The sequence below is a fragment of the Chelon labrosus genome, assembly GCF_963514085.1.
Source record: "Chelon labrosus genome assembly, chromosome: 11".
Classification (NCBI taxonomy): Eukaryota; Metazoa; Chordata; class Actinopteri; order Mugiliformes; family Mugilidae; genus Chelon; species Chelon labrosus.
Genome location: NC_140344.1, coordinates 18,157,298 through 18,179,629, shown reverse-complemented (window position 1 = coordinate 18,179,629; position 22,332 = coordinate 18,157,298). Strand labels below are relative to the sequence as shown.

At 41.8% G+C, this 22,332-nt stretch overlaps 2 protein-coding genes across 3 annotated transcripts in view; one reads left to right on the top strand and one right to left on the bottom strand.

Moving 5' to 3' along the window:
- Positions 1-1,463: 1,463 nt before the first annotated feature.
- Positions 1,464-19,805, bottom strand: nfat5a (nuclear factor of activated T cells 5a). Its single transcript, XM_084555395.1, has 12 exons — positions 18,491-19,805; positions 12,000-12,128; positions 9,008-9,638; positions 8,692-8,875; positions 8,117-8,307; positions 7,798-7,970; positions 7,343-7,477; positions 7,184-7,236; positions 6,925-7,057; positions 6,038-6,216; positions 3,760-5,944; positions 1,464-3,553 (listed from the first exon to the last, which is right to left on the bottom strand). Exons 1-12 carry the CDS (start codon positions 18,561-18,563, stop codon positions 3,159-3,161), a joined length of 4,461 nt encoding a protein of 1,486 aa, XP_084411521.1. The 5' UTR covers positions 18,564-19,805; the 3' UTR covers positions 1,464-3,158.
- Positions 19,806-21,452: 1,647 nt separating this feature from the next.
- Positions 21,453-22,332, top strand: part of wwox (WW domain containing oxidoreductase) — a 123,093-nt gene continuing 122,213 nt past the window's right edge. For both annotated transcript variants that reach the window (XM_084555118.1, XM_084555117.1), the window contains exon 1: positions 21,453-21,652. In XM_084555118.1, coding sequence (XP_084411244.1) covers positions 21,546-21,652 — 107 coding nt within the window. In that variant the 5' untranslated portion in view covers positions 21,453-21,545. The remainder of the gene's footprint in view (positions 21,653-22,332) is intronic.

Sequence of the window (22,332 nt, the reverse complement as noted above, 5' to 3'; positions counted from 1 at the left end):
CCGAGACAAAACGATTTGACAAATGTACAGTGAAAAGAAAGAGAGAAAAAAAAAAAAAAAAAAAAACAGCTGGTGCCACCCCACCCATCCTCTGTGCCTCAAAATATACGTTCTCTAAAACTGTAATTGGTCCGATGTTAGATGTAGAGCAAGCTCTGTGTCCACACCATGAGGTAAAATTTACATTCATGAAACTGAAGTCACAGGTTGGCTTTCTGTGTTGGTATGGCTTTAAGAGGCATAACTGTTCTGCACGTCTTCTTCCACAACATCGTGTGCTCTTGAACTCCCCTAACCAAGAGGAATGGAATGCTTGGAAACGTCATTACTGCACTCTAACCTGATCTACAGTTAATGGATGAGTCAAAGTGCCATTTGAGATGCATGACAATTAAAAAAAACAAAAAAAAAAAACAACAAACACACGCACACGACAAACCTAGCCCAGGAGTTACGCTCTACAGTTTTGAGTACTTTCAATGTCACAACAACATGTTTTCCAATTCCGGTTGTAACACTTGACAATAAACCTGCGCTTTATTCGAGGAAAACCCACCAGCAATGATATCTGTGCTATGAGCATGAACCAAAAAGCTTAGTTTTACAAAAATACTCTACAATTCGATACATGGATACAAAATTCTAAAAAAGATAAGTTACTTTAAAATGGATCACTAACAGCTGCAGGACTATGAAAATGTAAACAAATGCATATGTGAGCGATGCTATTCTAACGTTTGAATTATTCTCAAAAGTTGGCTTTCGCTTTGTTTTTTTTTTTTCTCTTCTCGATAAAGCCAAATTGGCTACTATTGGATATGGAAAGTACAGCAGTATCATTATGCTTCAAAAAACAGAGTAATGTAATGAGAAATATAAAGTATCAAACTGGTGGAAATGTTAATGAGAGAAAAAGCTGATCCATAAAACAAAGTACCTTTACATATCCTTTATAAATCTTGTGAAAGCGATATGCTGAATCGCTATCCACGCGGGACAGCTGCATAATTTACTTGAGTAAGTAAATGGGTAAACATCATGAGAGCATTCGAGAGGACAAAGATGAGACACAACGGCGACGATTCACAACAGGAGCTTTGGTATGCCTGGGTGCACTCCGGTCCGACCCCGCAACAACAGCCAGCTCTGCAGACTCAACTTCGCTTCAAAGCTAACAACTAATGTCAGTGCTATTGATAGTATAAACTGTTATGTACTAACAACACAGCAGAAGTGCTCATCACTCCTGTACATAGCACCATAGACAGAACCAAAATGGTGGCTTCTATGTAACAGATTCCATTAACCAGTGAGCCCCCGTTCACATCATAAGGGACAGGTACTGGGATGCCACCTCCACGTGGCGCCAACCTGCACGTGCTACCAAAACTGGGACAAAAACTCTTAAATCTAACACGAGACGAGGTTAAAAACAGAACCAAACTGACAGGTTGAACAGGAACCGGTACAAAGAATAGATCCTTCATTTTACTGTACAAACATAGTGAATCAATATTTTAGGTTGTAAAACACAACGGCCTACTTACCACGAAAACACTGAGACATGACAATGCTTTTGTGGGAATGGCTGTGTTTGGACAGACTTGACTGGACCACTGACACTGAATAAAAACAGGGATTCAACAGTGAGCAGACATTCTATACAAAGTTGTCCAGACCTCAAAAATATTCCGACATGGGAAAATGTAAAAATGCGCGGTTAAGGTGTATTCACTTCTGCAAAGACGTATTTTTATTCATTTATTTATTAATTTTTTTTTCCTGCTTGTATTTTAAATTGACGTTTCGGAGTACAAATTCAGCTAGGTCAGTAGAGAGCTGTGGACGGATATAAGGATTAGCAGTTTACGCAAAAGAGGTTATTAAAGTGCTTGAGATAAAATGTTTATAAAACCACACGACACTCCATTTTCACGAGTGGAGAGTTTCTTTCTATCCACATTGAGTTGGTAAGAGTTACCAACTTCTTCAAAGCAAAAAGCAAAAAGATAAACACACACTACATAGTTGAATGCTATTTAAAACGTCACCAAGAAAGCTTCTGCGAACCCAGTGATGAGGCCTAAACATATGAAAACACTGGGAGGCGCTAAAAACAAAGGCCAAGTCACATTATTTACCAGGTTGAATCTCATTTGCGAGTGTGTTAGTATTTCCCTCCCTCTTTCTGCATCTGAGGGAATCTCTTGCGTGGTCTTGACACCACGGTTCAGTGTGTAGTTTCATGTTGAAGGGACTGAAGCTGAATATTTAACTTAGGAGACTGTTCAAGCGCAGACTCCAGCCATGCCAGTAAATATCATTTTGCAAATCGTTAATACATTATTCTACAAAGAATTCTACATTGTAATATTCTGTACTCTTAGAGTAGATTTTAGTCAAGTTGTTGACATATGCAAACACACGGTTTGATTAACTGCAATCCTACGTGGCAAAAAGAAGCTTCAAATCAAAAGGTTGTAACACGACTTCCTCTCTGTTCTTACGCCAGGAAATCAGATTCAACAGCTTCACATGACGAAAAGATTAACTCACGGCCTCCGCTTTTCGAAGTGAAGGTTCACACACTCACGAAATGAGATTCAGCCTATATCTGACGATTATGTGCAATCCGATAGTCACCCCATAACTGTCTGCTTTATCTGGTCTGCCTGATCTTACCGACTACTCTCCATCATCATACCGTTTCCCTGTTACTTACATTCTTTATCCCTTTCCAGTTTTTCCCCCCACTAGAGCTGGTGGGATTTTATCATCATCGTCATCTCTTAGGCTCACATTATTAAAACACTCTGACAACAAAACACTGCATTGTCGACACTCATGTATAAAGCAGTTATTACAGGCCTCTCTGATCCTGCAAGAGGGGTAATAACAATGGCGGCTTCATCAATTCAAGAACAATGAATGGACGGAGGATATAATTAATGATAAATATTTCATAAAAACAAAGTTACATGAGCTCATAATTTGGGGTTTCAGTAAAAGGGCCATTTCATTATTTAATATTTAAAGGTTTTGTGACATTGGCACAAAACCCAATGCACCGCCATTCTGTTTGTTGATTTTATGAAGTATAACTCTCAGCTACATGTCACTCACACTCTTCCTCTGTGCCCACATGGTCCAAACATTTATCACTGCTTCTGTAAGCTTTCCAGTAGGTCCTCGATTTTCTCCATGCTGGACGACGCCTGCAATTGATTCTGTAAGCTGCTCTGTATCTGTGTCTGTAGACTGGTCTGCATCGGAGTCGGTAGGCTTGTTGCTATGGTCGCCTGTAAACTGGACTGCAGAGCTGTTTGTGTGTTTGTCTGCATTGCATTCTCTAGACTGGTCTGCATGGCATTCTCTAAGCTGGACTGCATTTGTGCCTGAAGGGTGTTCTGTAAGTTGCCGTGCAATGTGGCTGGCATCGAGGAGGCAGCCTGGGTCATGGGCTGATCCAGCAGAGGCTGCAGGTGAGTGGAGTTCTGCACCTGGTTTTGGGCTGGCAAGGTGGGTCCGGAAGAATTGAGTAGCTGGGATGAGTCTGGGAGAAGGAGAAAATGGAAATAAAAGTTAGAATTGGAGAAAGAAAGGTATCTGATTGTGGCATTGCAGCAACTCAGGAAGTCACATACAACTGAATTGTTAGAGCAGAGCGGTGCCATCAGCTTTTTACAAACAAGAATTCAGCACAGTAAGTCAATTCTGATGTATCAACTTCAAGGGTGGAGACAACCGAAATCTTCTTACCACTCTGGATGCCAAAAACAAACAGGTTGGTCTGTCCTTGTGGAGCCACGCTGCCACCCACAGTCGTCTGGAAAAGTTGCTCAGGGGGTTGCTGTCCAGGATTGGCCACCACGCCAACGCCGCCCTGCACCACAAAAATGGTTGTGCCAGGAGCTGGGGCCTGGGTGTTTAGCTCCTGTGAGCCAATAGTGCTCTGCAGGCTGGACAGAGATGTCTGTGGTATAAACAGCTCCACAGGCTGACTGCTTGGGACGCGGCTGGAGCTTGGGCCCACTTGCATTGGCTGCTCAGTAGACGCGTTGCCGCCTGAAGAGCTCTGATCTTGGAAAGACATGGGCTCTGCGGAGTCTGACTGGGAGATCCCAACACTAATGCTCTCCATAGGGGAAGGGCCTTGGGTCTGGGTGCTGAAGAGAATAGTAGGGGGAATAGCCTGGGGGTTGAGATCAGCGGTGCAGAGAAGCAGTCCTGTTTGCTGGGGTTGTGGGAGTTGGTTCTGGGTGACAGCGTTAGGCTGTGAGTGACTCGGCATACTCTGGAATAAAGAGCCCTGCTGGGCCATCGGAAGCTGTGGTGGCTGTTGTTGGTTCTGTTGTGGAGACTGCTGCTGCTCCATGGGAGTGCTCTGTTGCTGCATTTGGGAAAGCTGGGCTTGGGGTTGATTCTGAAACATTGCAACAGACTGAGTCTGGTTGTTAGACGTTTCCATGGAGGAGATGAATGCCAACTGCTGCTGTTGCTGTGGCTGGGGGTTTGGAGACAGGTACAGGGCAGACCCTGTGGATTGCTGCTCTGAACTGAGACCGCCACTAGTGAGGACCGTCAGTGTATTCTGGAGCAGGGCAGCCTGCACCTGCTGTTGGGAGCCCTGGGACTCAGATAAGGGCCGGGGCGATTGGAAGAGTTGTTGTGGGGGAGATGTGTGGGATGGAGGCTGTGTTGGGAAGCTGGTTTGGATTGTAAGCAGCTCCCCACTCTGTTGAAGGAGGGAGACTGGCTGCTGAACTTGAGGGGAGGAGTGGATCTGGGGCTGGAGCATCTCAGCCTGAAGCTGCTGCTGCAGATTCTCCAAGACCTGCTGCTCCTGCAGTTGTTGTTGTTGATGTTGTTGATGTTGTAGGTTGCTCAATGCTTGATTTTGCTGCTGTTGTTGCTGTTGCTGTTGTAGCTGATGTTGTTGTAAATTGGTAAGAATTTGATTTTGTTGCTGATCTTGTTGGAGCTGGATATTGTTAAGGACCTGCTGTTGCTGATTTTGTTGCAACTGTTGTTGCTGATGTTGAATATTCTCCATGATTTGCTGTTGTTGCTGTTGCAATTGTTGTTGGTCTTGTGGCTGCAATATAAGTTGCTGTTGGATCTGCATGTTGCTGAGGACTTGTTGCTGTTGCTGCTGTAGGTGTTGCTGCTGTTGTTGATGCTGAAGGTTTCCAAGGATTTGCTGTTGTTGCTGCAGTTGCTGATGTTGTTGAAACTGCTGCTGTATTTGTTGCTGCTGCTGTTGTTGTTGTTGTATCTGCTGTTGTTGTTGTTGTTGTTGTTGTTGTTGTTGTTGTATCTGCTGTTGCTGTTGTATTTGCAGCTGTTGCTGTGCTAGTGAATTATCTGGAGTTCCCAATCTAAGGCTGTTCATGTTCTCTTGGACGTGCTGCTGAAGAGAGTCTGCAGAGGGTGTGGGGCTATACAGCACAGAGTTCAGCTGCTGCTGGGCTACAGCTGCTTCCAGAACCTGCTGCAGCGTGGTGTTACTACCGGCCTGTAGCTCTCTTACTGCCCTCTCCAGCTGGGCAACTCCTTCCTGTGGAAACAGGGGAACCTGTGACTGTTGTTGCTGTGGCTGAGAGGGTGCTGTTATCTGGGGCATGGCCACAACTACGACCCCTCCGTTACTGGAACTCTCAGGAGGCAAGCTTTCCTGAGGGTCTCTGAGGAACTGCTGAGGGACTTCTGGCGTCACAGGGGGGATTGTAGTGTCTCCTGAGACTGGGAAGGAAGTTGCTGGGGTAATGTCTTGCTTTTGTATGTTGCTGAGAGCTTCTAGGCTAGGGAAGACAGGAGGAGCCTGGGGAAGCTCCACATCTTCAGACTGTAGGGGCAATGGGCTCTGAAAGGACTCTCCACCTGGATGAGGACTGGAGCTGAGCTCCAGGGTCTGCTGCACTGAGATGAGGGGGTCAGGGGATGGCTAAGAAAAGAAAAGAAACACAAAACTGTTACCAACTGCATTTCTGAAGTAAATATTTGAATTTCTATTTCTTTAAAATGGACGATATCTCACTTTGAAGACATCTGTGGGTGGTGGATTGCTAGAAACTTCCATAGGTGTGTCCTCTTTGGAAGGCTGGCCACAGCAGTCAGGTCGCTCAGTGGAAATAGATTTCATCTGGCCATCAAATATACAGGTTTTGACCAGGGAGGTCCCCTCTGTTTTTACTGTCTGGATGTTTGAGTTGTCAGCTGTGGGTAAGTAGAAAGTATTACAAACGTAGAACAGCTCTGAGTTTTATATATGAGGAATATACCTTGAGCCTAATCTAACGTACAATACCCAACAACCCTGTATATGAGGATAGTTTGTTTCCATATATATATAAAACAATTAAAAACATCAGGAGTAATCTTGCTTTAATATGACAAAATATAGCTTCTAAACCTAGCGTTTGTGTCGTTAGAAAATATCTAGCTAAACAGGAAAGGGGCTGCAGGGCTCAATAAAGAGCTTGATTATTGTACACTTACAGTGGTGTATGTAACGTGTGTAACATGAACCAATTTCAGATCAATTCTGCTACAGTAATGGCAGCAGAGATTGTGAGAGCAACGCACGCATCAGCCTGGAGAATCATCTCTAAAATATATTAACGTATATTGGTGTGTTGTGATTTAAGTTTGTTATAAATCATGAATACATTCTTGCATTTCTGCAATAACTTAACCTTTTAATTTAATAAACCTGCTGTAGATAAATAAAGTCAGGACTTTGATTTACTCACTTAATGTGGGAAGATCCTTCTTAATAGAAATATACAGTCACTGTGTAATATCACTATTGCTCCATTTTTACATCTTAATAAACAGACTACTACAAGAAGCCTCCTAATTCCAAAGAGATTAACCCATAAATTATGAACGAGGTAACTTCTATGTATGAGCTGCTTACTGTACCTAAGTCTGGAGTGTAGGTGAATGGCTGGGCGTCATGTGATCTACCAGCATTGGTCATCACAAAGATTCCCACAGAAACAGGAGAAGTGATTGACTGGTTGTGAAATGGAGGGACAGTCACTATCAAGTGATTCTGAAAAACATTACAGATAACATTTTTAGTTAAATCTCATGGGCAGTGAAAGTAGGCAGGTTACATTATTCAATAAAAAAATAAATAAAAAAAAGTGTATACATGTTCACTTATATAGTTACCTACCTGATGGAAAAGGTCCATGTCAATCTTTGCCTCAGCTTGCCAGGAATTGTCATCTACAAATTTTAAGAACAAATATATATATTTTATCCTTCTATTCATCAGGGTTCCTTTGCATAAATCACACAAATGAAACTGAATTACTGGATAACGTTACAGCACCTGCAATGTTCTCTTGAAAAATAACTTTGGTTCCTTTGAGGAAATTCTTTCCGATTATAAAAACTTCCTCTCCTCCACTCGCTGAGCAGCTGTGGAGACTCTTTTTCAGAATCTCTGGCACTCCTGCTGGCTGGGCTGCAAAATGGCACAAGAGTCAAAGAATCAACACTCACATGACATATTTTTTTGCAGAAGGCAAATGAATACCTTTGAATCAAAGACAAAGACAAGTTCTGCAATCTGATGAGACATAATGCTTTGTTTGATATAAACTAAACACAATAAATCACTGAAGACACGCCCCTTTGGGATAAATAAAGTATCTATCTATCTATCTATCTATCTATCTATCTATCTATCTATCTATCTATCTATCATTTTGCACAAGAGGCCTGGTGACAGTTATTTTAAGTTAAAAGTAAGTTTTTAGTTGACGTTGTGTCTTAATTACTCACTGCAGAGGATGGGTGATGAAGGGATCTGTAAAGTAAGGATCGACCCATCAGGTTGGGGGATGCCAACTCTGAAGGCCAGCCTGGCACGTGTGCTCTTCTTCTTGGATCCTGCCACTCCAATGCGGGCCTCCACATCGGCATTACGCAGTTTTAAAATTCCTACACAGTCCACCCTATAAAAACAAGACAGAATGAACTGAGGAAAGACGAACACATAACCCTAACCCAAATATACAAAATCACACCATGAGTAACAATAACAAACACTGGAAGTATTCACTCATCTTTCATTATTCATTTAAAGAAAAACACCCCTTACGCAAGTGTCATGTCGCTGCTGGGCTCCAGAGGGATCTCGATAACAGTGGTGCCCTCTATGTCCACCTCCTTGCAGGCAGTCGTGTTGCGCCCTGTCACCCTGCATGCCTGGTAGAAACCGTGAGGCTTCACTCTGCCTGAATCGTTTGCAACAAACACCTGAAGCACCACCGGTTCACTAACACCCTCCAACTGCGGACAAAACAAATTACTTGAATAAATAACTTGGCAGAAGAAATAAGAGAAAACATGACACCATTAGATGAATAAAGCTCAAAGAACACAGGTTATAGATTAAGATTACCAAAGCATCCATGTTAAGCAATGAATGTTTCTAGCATCCTTTCCTGTTGATACGCATTGCAGCCAGAGTGAAGGTCCCTAGGTTTATCATCAATATGTAAACACATGTTTTCACTTGTTCGCCCTTCAATAGTAGTTAAATACAAGCACGCACACTTGCATGCAGCACGCTACACCCTGTGTCCTGTATATGATCTTATTCAGGTGCTCCGCCTTAAGTATTATAATATTTTTCCCATGTGTTAAGAAGCAGATGGTGGTAGAATGTCAAACCTTGACAGTGGGGAATCCCTGCTGTGTGCGATCTTTGACAGATCCTCTGCTGCCCTCAGTCAGATAGCGAGCTCTGTGCTGGGTCTCTGGCTGCACCAGGATCTTTAACTCCTTCCCATCACTCTTCTGGGGGAACTGAGCAGATAGTGACCCACTTTTCACCGCAGACCCTGACTCATGAGAACTACAGGGCAACAAAAAGAACGCCGACATTAGTATGACATCTAAAAATGTAATTATCCAAGAAAAAAAAATAAATGAAATATGGACTAATGATAATAAAATAATAACACGTTGTTTACGAGGATGACCTCACCTGGCTATGGGACTGGTCTTGTCGGTGCCTAGCTGGGACAGGACAAAGTGAGGGGCCTTGGCGCTGTCGGCATCGAACACATCCATGCTGTCCTCCGGTGGAGCAGGCTTGGGACCAGGCCGCTGGCGAGGGGTGCGTTTTCTGGACTTGCGTGGCACCTCTGTGTTGTCATTGTAGGAGACTGAGCTGATCAAGCTGAAGTTGGAGACCGAGTCATCGGCCCACATGCTGCTGCTGTGCTCGGAGTCTGGAGGTGGTGCACCAGGTACAGTGGGTTCCTCTTGGCAGGACATCTGGCTGTCATCCAATAAGTCTTCAGGTGGTGGGGATATGCTCAACACAGGCCTTCGTTTTGATGGGGTGTTCTGAGGTTGCTGGACGCCTAGCCCTGGCAGCACTCCTGACCCTATATCCCCCGCTGCGGTGTTTGCTCCACCGTTGCCTCTGCTAGGGCCAGACACAGCACCCTCCACACCTTGCATCTCTGAAGCTCCAGCTCCGTCCCCTCCAGTGGATTTGAGATGCTGGGCAGCCTTCAGGTGGTCTGAGGACGAGGTAGAGGGGCCAGAGGATGGAACTCCCATGGCCAGGGAAGAGGGGGCAGAGGGGCTGGAGGTGGATGAGGTGGCATCTGTAGTAGCATTGACAGATAAAAGTTAGGACAGGTGTTCAGCCCAGAGCAGGCTAGCAGTCCCATTCAAGCAGCTGAATTTGTGCATGATTTGAACTGATTTCCCCTCTTCCCAACTCTAATTTCAACAGACTGATATGGGCTATATACTCTCACTGTGCATGCGAGAGCCGTCAAGCATTGATTTAATATTTTGAAGTTAAAGTTGAGAAGGGTACTACAGGTCCCACAATGTTTTGATTCCTACAAAACCTCTCAATTAAAATCAAGGTGACAAAACTGACATGCTTTGTTTACAAAAACAAAAGCAAGCTACAAATTCTTACATACACATTGCCAGAAAGAAACATCACAAAATCTGGTCAAACTTTCTTGGAACAGCCAGATTTGCAAGCTGATAATGTGGCGCCAAATTAATTTTGCCAGGGTTACAATACAGTTTGTGCAATGTGCATTCAGTAGTAAACAGTAGTTTGCGCATGCCAATTGGAAGATTTGGTTGGGACTGAGCGTAGCCATGGAGACAGAATAAACAAGCCTCTGACCTATGGAGCAGTGAACTGCAGACCATTTTATATGCAGACACTCCCTGCCTCAGAGGGAACTTCCTGCAATAAAAACGAGACAGCCAATGAGCAACAAGAGAGCTGATCATTCAAGACTCAACTTCTGTCAATCAGTAAATTGGATGAGTTACTATAATGAAGGAAGGAGTAACTTTTGAAGTTTATCACTTAATAGACACTGTGAAGCACGTGTATTTGGTTAATGATGACCTGAAGGACATTACAGTTGTCATGCTTTTGATCAGCACTGCTTAGGGCCAGCTGGGTCACACAGGACAGTGAAAAAGTAGCATTAACAAAAGCGCTCTCTTTAACATGACTGTTGACCAGTTAGTTTGCTCTTTAGAGGAAACCCAAAAATATAATCCCTCATCGTTACAGCTGATGTTGGCTGCCCTGAACCATGATCTAAGATCAGACCATATCTGGTTTGCTAAATGATGTTCAAAAAGACAGTCCAAGAAATGCTAGGGGCAACTTCACTGTTTCATAAAGAGACAGGACCTTCGTAATTAGTGAAAATGTCAGCTGCTCTGAAACATGGCAGTTGATTAATCATTTAGATGCAAAGCTGAGGCGACCTACTGTTGTACGAGTGTGTACTGGAGTATGTGTGAATCAGAAATGTGCACTGGCTGTTTCCGCTTTAGACAATTATTCCCAAATATACTGTCCCCCTTCATAGAGATGTGTTAACACAACAGAGCAAAAGTGCTTAATTAAAATAAGGAAATGTATACCATACTGAAATAAATAACATAACCAAAATGCAATGTGAGGACTCTAGAACACAAAATAAGGACATAACATGAAGTATGTCTGTGGTGACTGCTTAAGCCAAAGGGAAGTGTCTGGATCACTGTGCTGCATCTATAAAGCTGGACCACCCCCTCCTTTTTAAATGCCTAAAAGCCCAGGAGCAAATAAATATAAAGCACAAGCATCAAAACGTGCTGAAAGAATGAGTGAAAGGGCCTGGAACAAGCTTTGTTAGCATGCCGTTAATGCAAACTCTGCATTTGTTGGAGTTGTTATTCAGAGTTTACAGAGAATGTATTTTTTTTCCTTACAGAGTAACCACAGACTGTCACATTACAGTCACTGGTAATATGGCATATGTTAGTTAGATAGAGTTTTAACTGTATGTTTTTAATCTAATTTCCAGTTTACATTTTATATAGTAAAGAGTTGAAAGGCCTTGTTTGTGTTGCAGTTTGGGTAAATCTCAAAGCCCAAATACTGAAAGTATGTCAGGAAGACACAAGATAAGCGTTGCATCTGTCCATGTTGTCACTGGTGGGACTACTAAGTAAATAACAGGTGACCTGACACTGACAGTGTCAAATGAGTTAACAGAAAGGCCCTCATGATTAATCAAAACAACAACAACAGATACACGTTTCTTTAATACATTACATAAACTGGAAATTGACAGTACCAAAATATATTTAAAAACAGGTCCAGTCCAGTTGTAAAAATGGGAAGCTCTGCCCTCATCCCCCAACTGGTACTACTGTAGCCTTGTGGAGCAAGTAAACACCTGACACATCCAAGTGTAACATAAGAACCATGTAATGTCATACCCACAGTATTCAAATACTTCTGGTGAAGTATAAATACTATACTAGTCTATATAGACTAACTTTGTAACAAATATTGCCTCGTGAAAGAATGAAGTTGCCCCCAGACACTCATACAAGGCCGTATTAGTTTCTTCGCCCCTGCTGACTTGGGGAATAGTTTGTTACAAACTGATCCCAGATCATGGTTTTCACAGGCTGAGCAGGTGGCTCACCTGAGGCCAAGGCTGCAGAGGGAGGAGGTCCCGCCTCTCCCCCGCTCTTCTGGCTCATGGTGGTTGGGTCTGTCTGGGTGGACGACGGCTGAAGCTGGAGCTCTTTGGGGAGGAGGTCATATACCGACTCTGCCATAAAGGATGAGGAGGAGAGGACAAATTATTGTCTGAAAAAGATAAATGAGAGCGTTGTGTATTACAGCCACACGAAACTAGGAGCGATCTATGCAAACTATTCTCAGCAACAACCACGGGAGATTAGCTCCCAACTTTTAAAAAGGGAACAAAACAACATCTGCCTTTGCTGCGTGTTGACCCAAATGTCACAATTTAACCCTGTAAACACAAAGCATATGGTGTCGTGACTTACCAGGCTGAACACAGGACTTCAAGGGTTGCATTAGGCAGCGCTTATCTTGCTCTAAAATAGAAGCTAATACAGAGCTAATTTGAAACGCAACACAACTAATAACTGCTAAACTGATATGGATGCTTGCTGAATTGATTCCTTTTTCAAAAATCAGGGGAGGCAAAACTGGGACTTAAGTCTCATGACCAGACATCCTCCCACATTTCAAAACAAATCTGTAGTCAACACAAAAGTATGTTATGATAAACTAAACTAAACTACCTCTGGGTTCAGTGTAATAAAATTTGCAGAGACACAACCACATTGGATGGTAACATGAATCGCATTGGGCATAACCAACCACTGCAGCTACACTGGAATAAACCACATATGATAGCAGATAACCACATGATTAGGTAGTCCGGTTGCTAAGAAACAGGCACCTATCAACACCCTGCCATGGATATTTCTGCTGTGCATCAGTGGCACCAGGCATGTGTAGTAGTCATCTGACACTCAGCTATGACTTGGCTCTGGCAGAATGATGAGGCCGAGAGGACACACGATCTCGCACTTTTGTGACGCCAAAGATGCTACAAGACAGCGTCACCGTAGTTCACACCAAGAACCACACGGAGTAGTTCAACACAAACACCTGCAAAATCCGGTGGAAGTCCACTCTATGGTCGACTGCTTATTCAGAGGTTACAGAATTTGTTTTAAAGGTGCAGTGACTTCAAAACTACAACAAACCTGCTTTAAGTAAATTACATTAGAGCAGAGCTGAATAAGTGACACAATCCAGATGCTAGTGTTTCTTACCAAATACAGAAAAAACAGATCACAATGTAGTTACAAAAACCCATATAACCCTAGGTATACTGGACTACAGCTCATATAATAAACTTTAATGTGGCCTTGAAGCAAATACCAACATGTGCATTATCCTCACAATAATCTTCAATCTTTGTCTGTTGTTCACGGCATGAAGACAGTGAGTCTTTGTTTCTGGGTGTACAACAGCTTGACTGGCAACCCAACATGACCTCAGTCTTAACTAACACTCTTTTCACACAGAAGAGGAGTGTATGATCAACTGAATGTGTGTCCGAACCTGCATGGAACCTATTTATATGCTGTAGCACCCTAATGGACAAATGTCGGTACTGTCCATCGCCTAGGACGTCTAACAGCAGAAACATGACACACCACGGTCAAACACACAAAGCGCATTGCATAACAAAGAACAGAGAACAGAAATGACTGTTCACTGCATCTTCTGACCCAGTTTAGGAGAAGGATTAAAAAGTCATGTTGGGTGACGTGTACCGCATCAAAATGAGTCAAAACATTTCCCTTTGTTGGTCTGAATGGAGCCAAAGCTTTTGTTCTTGCAGGTCACAGAGCACCACAGGAAATCAGTAAACTGTAAAATATTTTTTCTTCCCATCTAAAAATTCACTATAGTGCCCGAGCCATGCAGGATCTGCTTATGATGTGAAGCCTACCAATGCGCGAGCCAAGAAAATCCTTTTATAGTGTCTATAAAACTTCCACAAAACTCATCAGCAATAAAAGTCAACAACAATGAACACTGTGCTTGTTGTGCAACACTTTCAGGGTAGGTTTAGTTGCATAATATTTAGTCTAATTATCTGAAACACTTTGGATCATGGTGAATTAACACTCCCTGTCACTCACTCCGTCACTGTATTTACGCACGTAAATGCATGGTCTCGATTGTACTCAGTGTTTTGAATTTACATACGAGCACAGCCCAGGGAGGGAGCAGTATGCAAAACAGTAGTTGTACTTACAAACTGTGCATTGGCACGTTCAAGTGGAGAATGAAAAGAAACTTATCAGATGGACAGTGAAAGACAATTAAAGGCCTTTATTTTTTCCCCATTCACTGCTTTGTCTATATAATGACACTTAATATAATCTATATACATGAATCTCCACAGAACAACAGTGACATCTTTAAATGTCTTGTTTTGTATAAACAGTTGAGAAGGTAGAAATCACACATATTTCACAATTTTATGAAAACATAAAAAAGTTTCCTATTGTTTTCAGCCGTTAATCATTGCATACTGGTTAGTTTATTGGTACGGATATAAATAATGTAATATCAAAACAATACTTCTGATATCACATTAAACCTTTGAGCCCAAGGAAGGAAGCCAAATGTTGTTATTAAACAGCTGCACATGGAATTGACAACAGTCACAAGAGCACTTGGAGAAGAAATCCTGTTTTACAGCTCAATGATTTTGTTATTTCATTTTAATGTCACATCATAGATGAATGTCTAACCTGAAGTCCCATCTTGTTTCCGTTTTGTGGATACACTAAGGATCTTCCTTTAGAGTGCTGCACATTCTTACAGTTTGCAACTTGTAATAAAATGATCTAAGAACAGATGACGTACTGTGAAACGTAAACATTTAAATCTAATTGTTACCGTGTGTGATTAACAGAGGGAGTCTTTACTTTAGAGTTACATGACAAGCCTCACTTGAAAAGAAGAAGTTTAACTTCCCACTGTTCTCAAATGAATACTGACCACTGATGGTGTTCCTGAAATGGATTTCGATCCATTTGCCCTATAGAAGTCACATGACATATGAGTATGTTTATGTGCCCAGATGTACAAGAGTATGCCCGAAAAATAGGCTGCAACACAGCTAGCCAGCAGAGTGGAGGAGTGACTTTAACCTACACTTAGAACAATTAAATTACATCACCTCATAGTTATGCGCTTCTCACATTACACATGCCTTGAAGGTTTTGCCAAATGGCAAGGCCACCAGTCCATTTTTATTCTTTGCAGCTGGCTTGGGGGGCGATAGATAGAATAGACAATTCACAAGAGCTATGTTTTTGTTGCAAATAAAAAAAAAAAAAAAAAAATGCAGCCCAGGAATGTTTCTCAGTGCCCAACAATGGCTGCTTTAATTACACTGTTGAATACATTACAATATTCTCAAGCCAAAGTACAGACAAAAGGGCTACTTACTGCACTCAAACCACAAAGAATGCCATTTTTGGCTATTTGCAACATCTCTGTTTACCTTGGAACTGAAATTATTGCAAGGCCGAATACTTTGTATTTTTCTGTCTTCTTATGCAGAAAACTAATTGTAATGGCATTATTTAAAGTTATAACTAAATAACTATCTTTACAGCAGAGAACTAATACTTCCATCAACGTTTGAAAACCCATGAAGAAAACTTTTTGAACCATCCAGATGAAAAAATATTTCATCCATTGAATGACAAAGATTTTTTTAATTGGATTTCCAAGTTCCGCCTGTGTATCTGAATAAGTACCAAGATGGCAGCCAGCCAGCTACCTTGACAGAGGTTAAAATTCATTGTACAGGTTTAATACTCAACCTCTGAAATTACCTTGTACAATGGTACATTTTAAAATGATCCTCTGGGTTTTTCCAACATTGGTGGTTAAATTGCTTTTTGTCTATATTGGCCTTATAATCCAAATGTATGCCAGCACATTAGGGGCACAAACTGGAGCTACAGTAATGATAATGCATGCCATATGTATATAGTTTTGGGTTTGACAGCTGAGCTTGAAAATAACTGCTATTATAAACGGTGCATGAAGAAGCAAATGGAGATGGATGTGCCATTAAGAATTATTGGGCAGAATGCTTTTAAATGATTACTTTGAGAAGAAACTGGCTTTTTCTTTTAATGTGTCTCAGATGACTGACAGTGAACAGACAGTACTGAATGAATGTGCAGATATGAATAGACTCAAATCAGGTACTGAAAGTAATTCAGTATTTATGTTTACAAAGTTCAATTCTTACTTTGGTTGTTCTCAGAGCTTTAAAAAAAAGACTTGTTCAAGAGCTTTTTTTAAAAAAAGAGCTGCAATTTCCCCTAAATGGTTGGCTCATCAATACTTTCCAAGGTTTTATGCAAATGGTTTTGTTTTAAATCACCCGAATTCTTAAATGTCCATCTCTGAGATGTGTGCAGCCATCAACATATACTGGAGGTTGTGGTGTTTGCAGACTAGAAAACTGCTAATCACAGTAACATCTTTACATTTCCCCTGGATAAGCCAGTTTTTGCCAAGTCTGCCAATGCCAAGTTTTTGTGCAGTTGCATTGTAGCCATCATTGCCACCATTACACAGTGTGACATACTGTCTTTCCATTAGTTTGGAGTTCAGGACGATACATTGAGAACAGCAAAACAATTCAACTGATTTATAAAAAACATATATTTTATGTCACTTTATTGTAAACTCTTAAGTCCATGTCAGCATCCAATAGGAACAATAACTGTATATGCAGTGAACTGCTCGGGCTGGTAGTCACACTGTTACCATGGCAATATATACCAGTTAAATGTGAGCCAGCTTCATTACACCCACCATAATACCAGAAAGCACAACATGAAAACCACAAAGGGGAGTTTTGGACTGGTGGTCAGAGAAGTGGACTTGGGACTGTTGGGTCATTGGTTTAAATCCCCTCTACGTCCATAGCTGAAGTGCCCATGTGCCAAGTAATTAACCCGTAAACTGTGCACCTGGGTGCCACTGGTTTGGCTGCCCACTGTTCAGAGTGTGCTCACTACTGTCTGTGTGTACTAATGGATAAGTTAAATGCAGAGAACAAATTCCTTGTATGCGTGTATAAACACTTGGATGTGATACAAATCTTGCTTCTTGGTATTATAAGCTAGGGTTTCTGTTGTTCGAGGTTTCAAATTCTGAATGGTTCCTTAATGGTTCAGTGTATTCTGGCTGCCTGACCAGTTGTCTCTTCCAACACTTACAGTCGGACACACATGAGGTCTCCCACTAGATCTTCAATGAGAACGACTGCTACCTTGACCCCAACATGAGCACACACCCAATTACTGAGGTATAAATAAACAGCTATCATGTGATACAGTGTGGCCATATGGCAGTCTCAACAGGGCCTTTCAGGGTCACAGAGCAAAGCTTCCTGCTGGCTCATGAGCGCCCTATACATGGCAGCAAGACAGATGTGGGACCAGCCAGCCAGCAAGTCAAGGCACTGTTGGGGTAAAAAGTATTTGTTAACCACTTGCAATCCATTTGAGAGGCCGGGAGGTACAACGGCAGAGGCGGCAGAAATGCAAAATGGATAAATCTACACATCTCGGGTTTCTCTGCCACTTTAAAAGCGGAACACAACATACAAGCCATGCTCATAAATGAGCAACAACATGATAGCTGCTAGTGTTGAGAAGCTCACTCAGAGACAGTTTTTATTTAAACACATGAACTTGATACACTTGCAAACAGGGAGGAAACAGGGAGGAAACTGACCTAGAGACAAAGTGCTGCTAAAAGCCTGCGCAGCCAGCTAACCACAACATGAGACTTGCTCTTAGGTGATGCGACAGCAACTGCATCCTAATAATAACACAGCAGTTGGCCAACACGTGTGCGGTGGTATTAGAGATACAATACAATTTGGCACCAGAGGGCCCCCTTACCCTGACAGGGTGAACGCCATGCTCGGAGCTTTGAAGTGCCAATAACTGCATTCTTTCAGTGAAACCAGAGAATGTGAGGAGGATAGCTCTGGCTCAGCTCCACCAAACAACCCCAAACAACAGAGGGACTGTCATTCAACAACACGAGACAAGGGGAAAATCACAAAAACAGCAGTCATTGAGACACACACATACATACACACATCCCTGGAGAATCAAACCAGGACACAGGGAGGTTAAACCCCTCAACAATGTGGTGGAGAGCGACCTTACACAGCTGTGGCTAGGTTAGCCTATATGTGTATCTAACATGATGCTAACCATCCAAATGTATTCACACTGTTATGAGCTCACCTACAGTCGTTATAAACAGTCGAGCAACCTATTGCACAATTGTCTCTCACACATGTGACATGGACAACTAACCATTATCAGGAAACGAGTGGCCGGTCCAATTGCAGCCAACTAACTATGCTAGCTACTCTGGCTAACAGCAAAAAAAAAAAAAAAGAAGCTAACTACTGCTAGCTAGCAGCTTAACATGAGCTAACCAAGACAATCACACTACTTCCTCTTAAACAAGGACAAAACGGAATACTAATACCATGGTAACCAATCTATAGTAAAATCTTACCTTTAGAGTATAGAGATTTGGGGGAATTGAGGTCGATATCCGAGCTAAGGAGGGATATAAAATCAGAGGGCATCGCAGCGCTTCATCGAGGGGAGGAGAAGCGGACACTCTTTAGTAGAAACGAAGTCGGCTGCTCTTGGCCAATAAATATTACGTTTTACAAGCGGAATGTTTTAATATACACAGCATAACATCGAAACAATAGCACGGCGACAAAAACAAAACTTTCAATAGCAAAAAAACAAACAAACAAACGTTAACTAGCACGTCTTAGTGTGTGTGTGTGTCTGTGCTGAGAGGAGACACGTTTCGTGCTACGTTGAGACGAACACACACCGACACACACACACACACAAATACACACTTGACTACAGTTAGTCGGCTCGGCCCACCTCGGATCCCTCCTCTTTCCGCTGGGAGCATGCGCACTAGTGGCCGCCCCGAGAATACAGTGGAGTTCAAGATACAGGATTTGAGTGTTGTGTGTTTACTGCCACTTCCACGAAATGTTAACATGCATAACAACATGCCGAGGTGTGGAATACTGTTTCATTTACTTCTACTGTGCTATATATAGACTCACAAGACACACACAATAATTATTATTAGTGCAAATACTGATGCACTACTCTGCTTCATCACAACATGTTATGACAAAGAATACAAAAAGATTCTCTACAAGAGGAACTTTTAACTATACATAAATACACACTGCTGTTAATATATACAACTACACAGGATAACTGTAAGTTTAAGAGCCATCTATACAATGTGTGAATGAATGAATGAATGAATACTGTTATTGACAGATCCAACTGACCATGCAAACTGCAGGTATAAGAATTTAACTAGCGTGAATGAGCATTATTTTTACTAGAATTGACCCCATAGTGCCCTTGATCCTCTCTGCTGTGTGGACCACTCTTTGCAGGGTCTTTTTTTTTTTTATTTAACGGTGCAGTTTCCAAACCAGACAGTGATACTGCTCAACAGAATGGCCGCAATGGTGCCTCTGTAGAAGATCCAGGGGATTCCAGGGATCATAAAAGAAAGTAAGGTGGTAGTATTGGTTGATTGTTTTTTATTTTCCTGACAAACCTTTTATTAGTCTGGAATAAATAAATGAATCAGTTCCAGATGACTTTGAATCAGTCTTCTTTTTGTCTAGGCTATGGTCAAGGACATTCTATGATAAGTAGGCTATCTTGTCTCGAGTTCCTGTCCTGACAAGGTCCCAAACTGAAACATAGATTGACTGTCAATGTTCAGAGCCAAATATTGTAGATATATTCTGTGTATTGTAAGAATAATGGGATACAATAATGTCACAATGTAAAATACAATTTATTTAGTTATTATTATTATTATTATTTTATTTATTTTGACTGGGGTATTTCATTTTCTTGTTGATAAACCCAGAACAGGGGCTGGATTGAACTAATGAAGTGGTTTATCAGTTCATACAAGATAACATTCCTTCTTTATTTTAGTTATTTTCCACATGCAAATCACAGAAGGGGACAAACACAATTACCAGGTAGGCCCACTTGGGATCTAAGTCTCAAGTGGCTGTCCTAAACTGTCAGATAGTTTTGAACTCTTCAGTTTCTACAGCTACTGTGAAATGTGATTACAAGATGCCATCACATCCGGTGAGTCATTGTTCTATTTGTACATTGTTGTCATCAATTTGAAATTGTATGTATGTATTGCTGTTGCCACCTTGCCAAATAACTGCATTGTCATCATGTGCAAACATCGCCTCAGCTGGCATGCAGCACAACTACAACAGGTGAACATTCTGGTTCAGGCAGGTAAAGAAGCAAGAAGATTGCAGTGGTGATAGGGAACAACTTTGCATGGCAGGTCATATAGGCTGTCGGCTGTTGGCAAACTTGGCTGTGTGAAAAATAACTGAGGGCATAACCCCATGACTTGTAAAACAGGCTATTTTCACACCCTATACTTTGATTCATCATGGTAGGAAAAGCACTGGTTTTACAGTAGTACACACCCAGGACCTACCTAAACAGAATACAACTCATTACATGCTTGCTTTGACATCTAAAATTTAGTTTTATGAAAAGTTATTTTAAAGTTGTATTAAAAATATATTTTTAAGTCTAGATTTTGGTACATTGTAATGTACTCATTCGATTCATGATTGAAATGATTTCTGTCAGTATTTACAGGCATTCTAGGCCCTCATTTTTGGATTGTTTGGATTGTTTATCATACTACAGATCTACCATATGGTTGGGAGAAAGAAACTGATGAAAAAGGACAAATAATTTATGTGGACTAAGTAGATTTATGATTAAAATGATCTTCGTCTTTTCCTTTTTGGCTGTTCCCTTCTCATCCTATCCCCTATCCTTTCTCTCACACCAACTACCTTCATGTCCTCCTTCACTACATCCATACACCACCTCTTTGGTCGTCCTCCAAACCTCCAGCCTGGCAGCTCTAACCTCAGCATCCTTCGACCACTATATTTGCCATCCTTTCCTCTGAACATGTCCAAACCATCATAACCCGACCTCTCAAACTTTATCTGCGAATCATATCACATGAGCTGCTCTTCTAATATACTCATTCGATTCATGATTGAAATGATTTTTGTCAGCATTTATAGGCAGTCTAGGCCCTCATTGTTTATCGTCCTGTCTGCTGAGCACTGTTGCTGATTGGTTCATGGAGTATTCTGACACTACCTGTCATCCCTGTTAGGTTTAGGGCCCTGTTGTACGTACCGGTAGAGCACGTTTAGATATAGTCTTTATTACATCACGACTTCTTTATTCGTCATTAATAACACTGAAACACGAAAGCTAAAATATTAAGACAAAGGATTGGATTTTGCTACCTTAACAACCGGCTCAAGTTCCTCGGCCTCAATTACCCATAAGGCAGTTCGGCTGTCGTCACCGTATTGTTGCGGAAGTGCCGGCGAACGCTTCAGTGTCGCTCTGTGCTCTGACAGTTACGTTAATTCCTCGGAATAGATAGTCCTGTCTGGTTTTGAATCTCTGTTATTGACCAAAAAGGTTGAGTTATGGCAGCTCTGAAATACGCCGGCATGGACGACACAGACAGCGAGGACGAGTTACCACCTGGATGGGAAGAGAGGTCTACGAAAGATGGTTGGGTTTACTATGCAAAGTGAGAGGAATCCCACTACTAATATAAACTGTCAACCAGCATCTCTGTGTCTGAGTTCAGCCTTAGCCTGGTCCACGGCCAGGTTATATATCTAACAGTCTGTGACTAACGCGGCTTGCTAGCTACAACAACCTCTGGTTTATTTTATTTTAAAGTCTACATCCTTAACGCCGCGGTGTGTTTCGTGCACACTTGCGTTAGAAAGCCTCTAAATGTGATATGTCTTGGTAAGACTTGACCACTACAGAAGCTGCAGTGCTTTAGCTCAGAGGCTGTGAAATGAGAGACACAACTTTGTGACAGATTTCAAGATTATTTTCAAGATGCTTTGGCCCATTGTGTGCATTGCAAATGACAAACCATCTCACACATAATAAATAACACTATGTTATAGTGCATGTGGATATAATAGGAGGTCAAAGCTCTGCATGTATAACTTAAGTATTTGCTGAAATAGCTGAAACTTATTTTAAACATCAAATTCATTTTTGTGTTTAAATGTGAAGTTATCTTGACTGTGAATGTAGGTGCTGTAACAAAAAATATTTTCTTGTCATGATTAGTTACTCTTTCAATTTAACCCTCGTGCTACCCTTGGGGTCTCTGGGACCCCAAGCGAATGGACAGACAGAGAGAGATTATGCAAGAGGGTAGCACGAGGGATAAAGGCTGAAACCGTC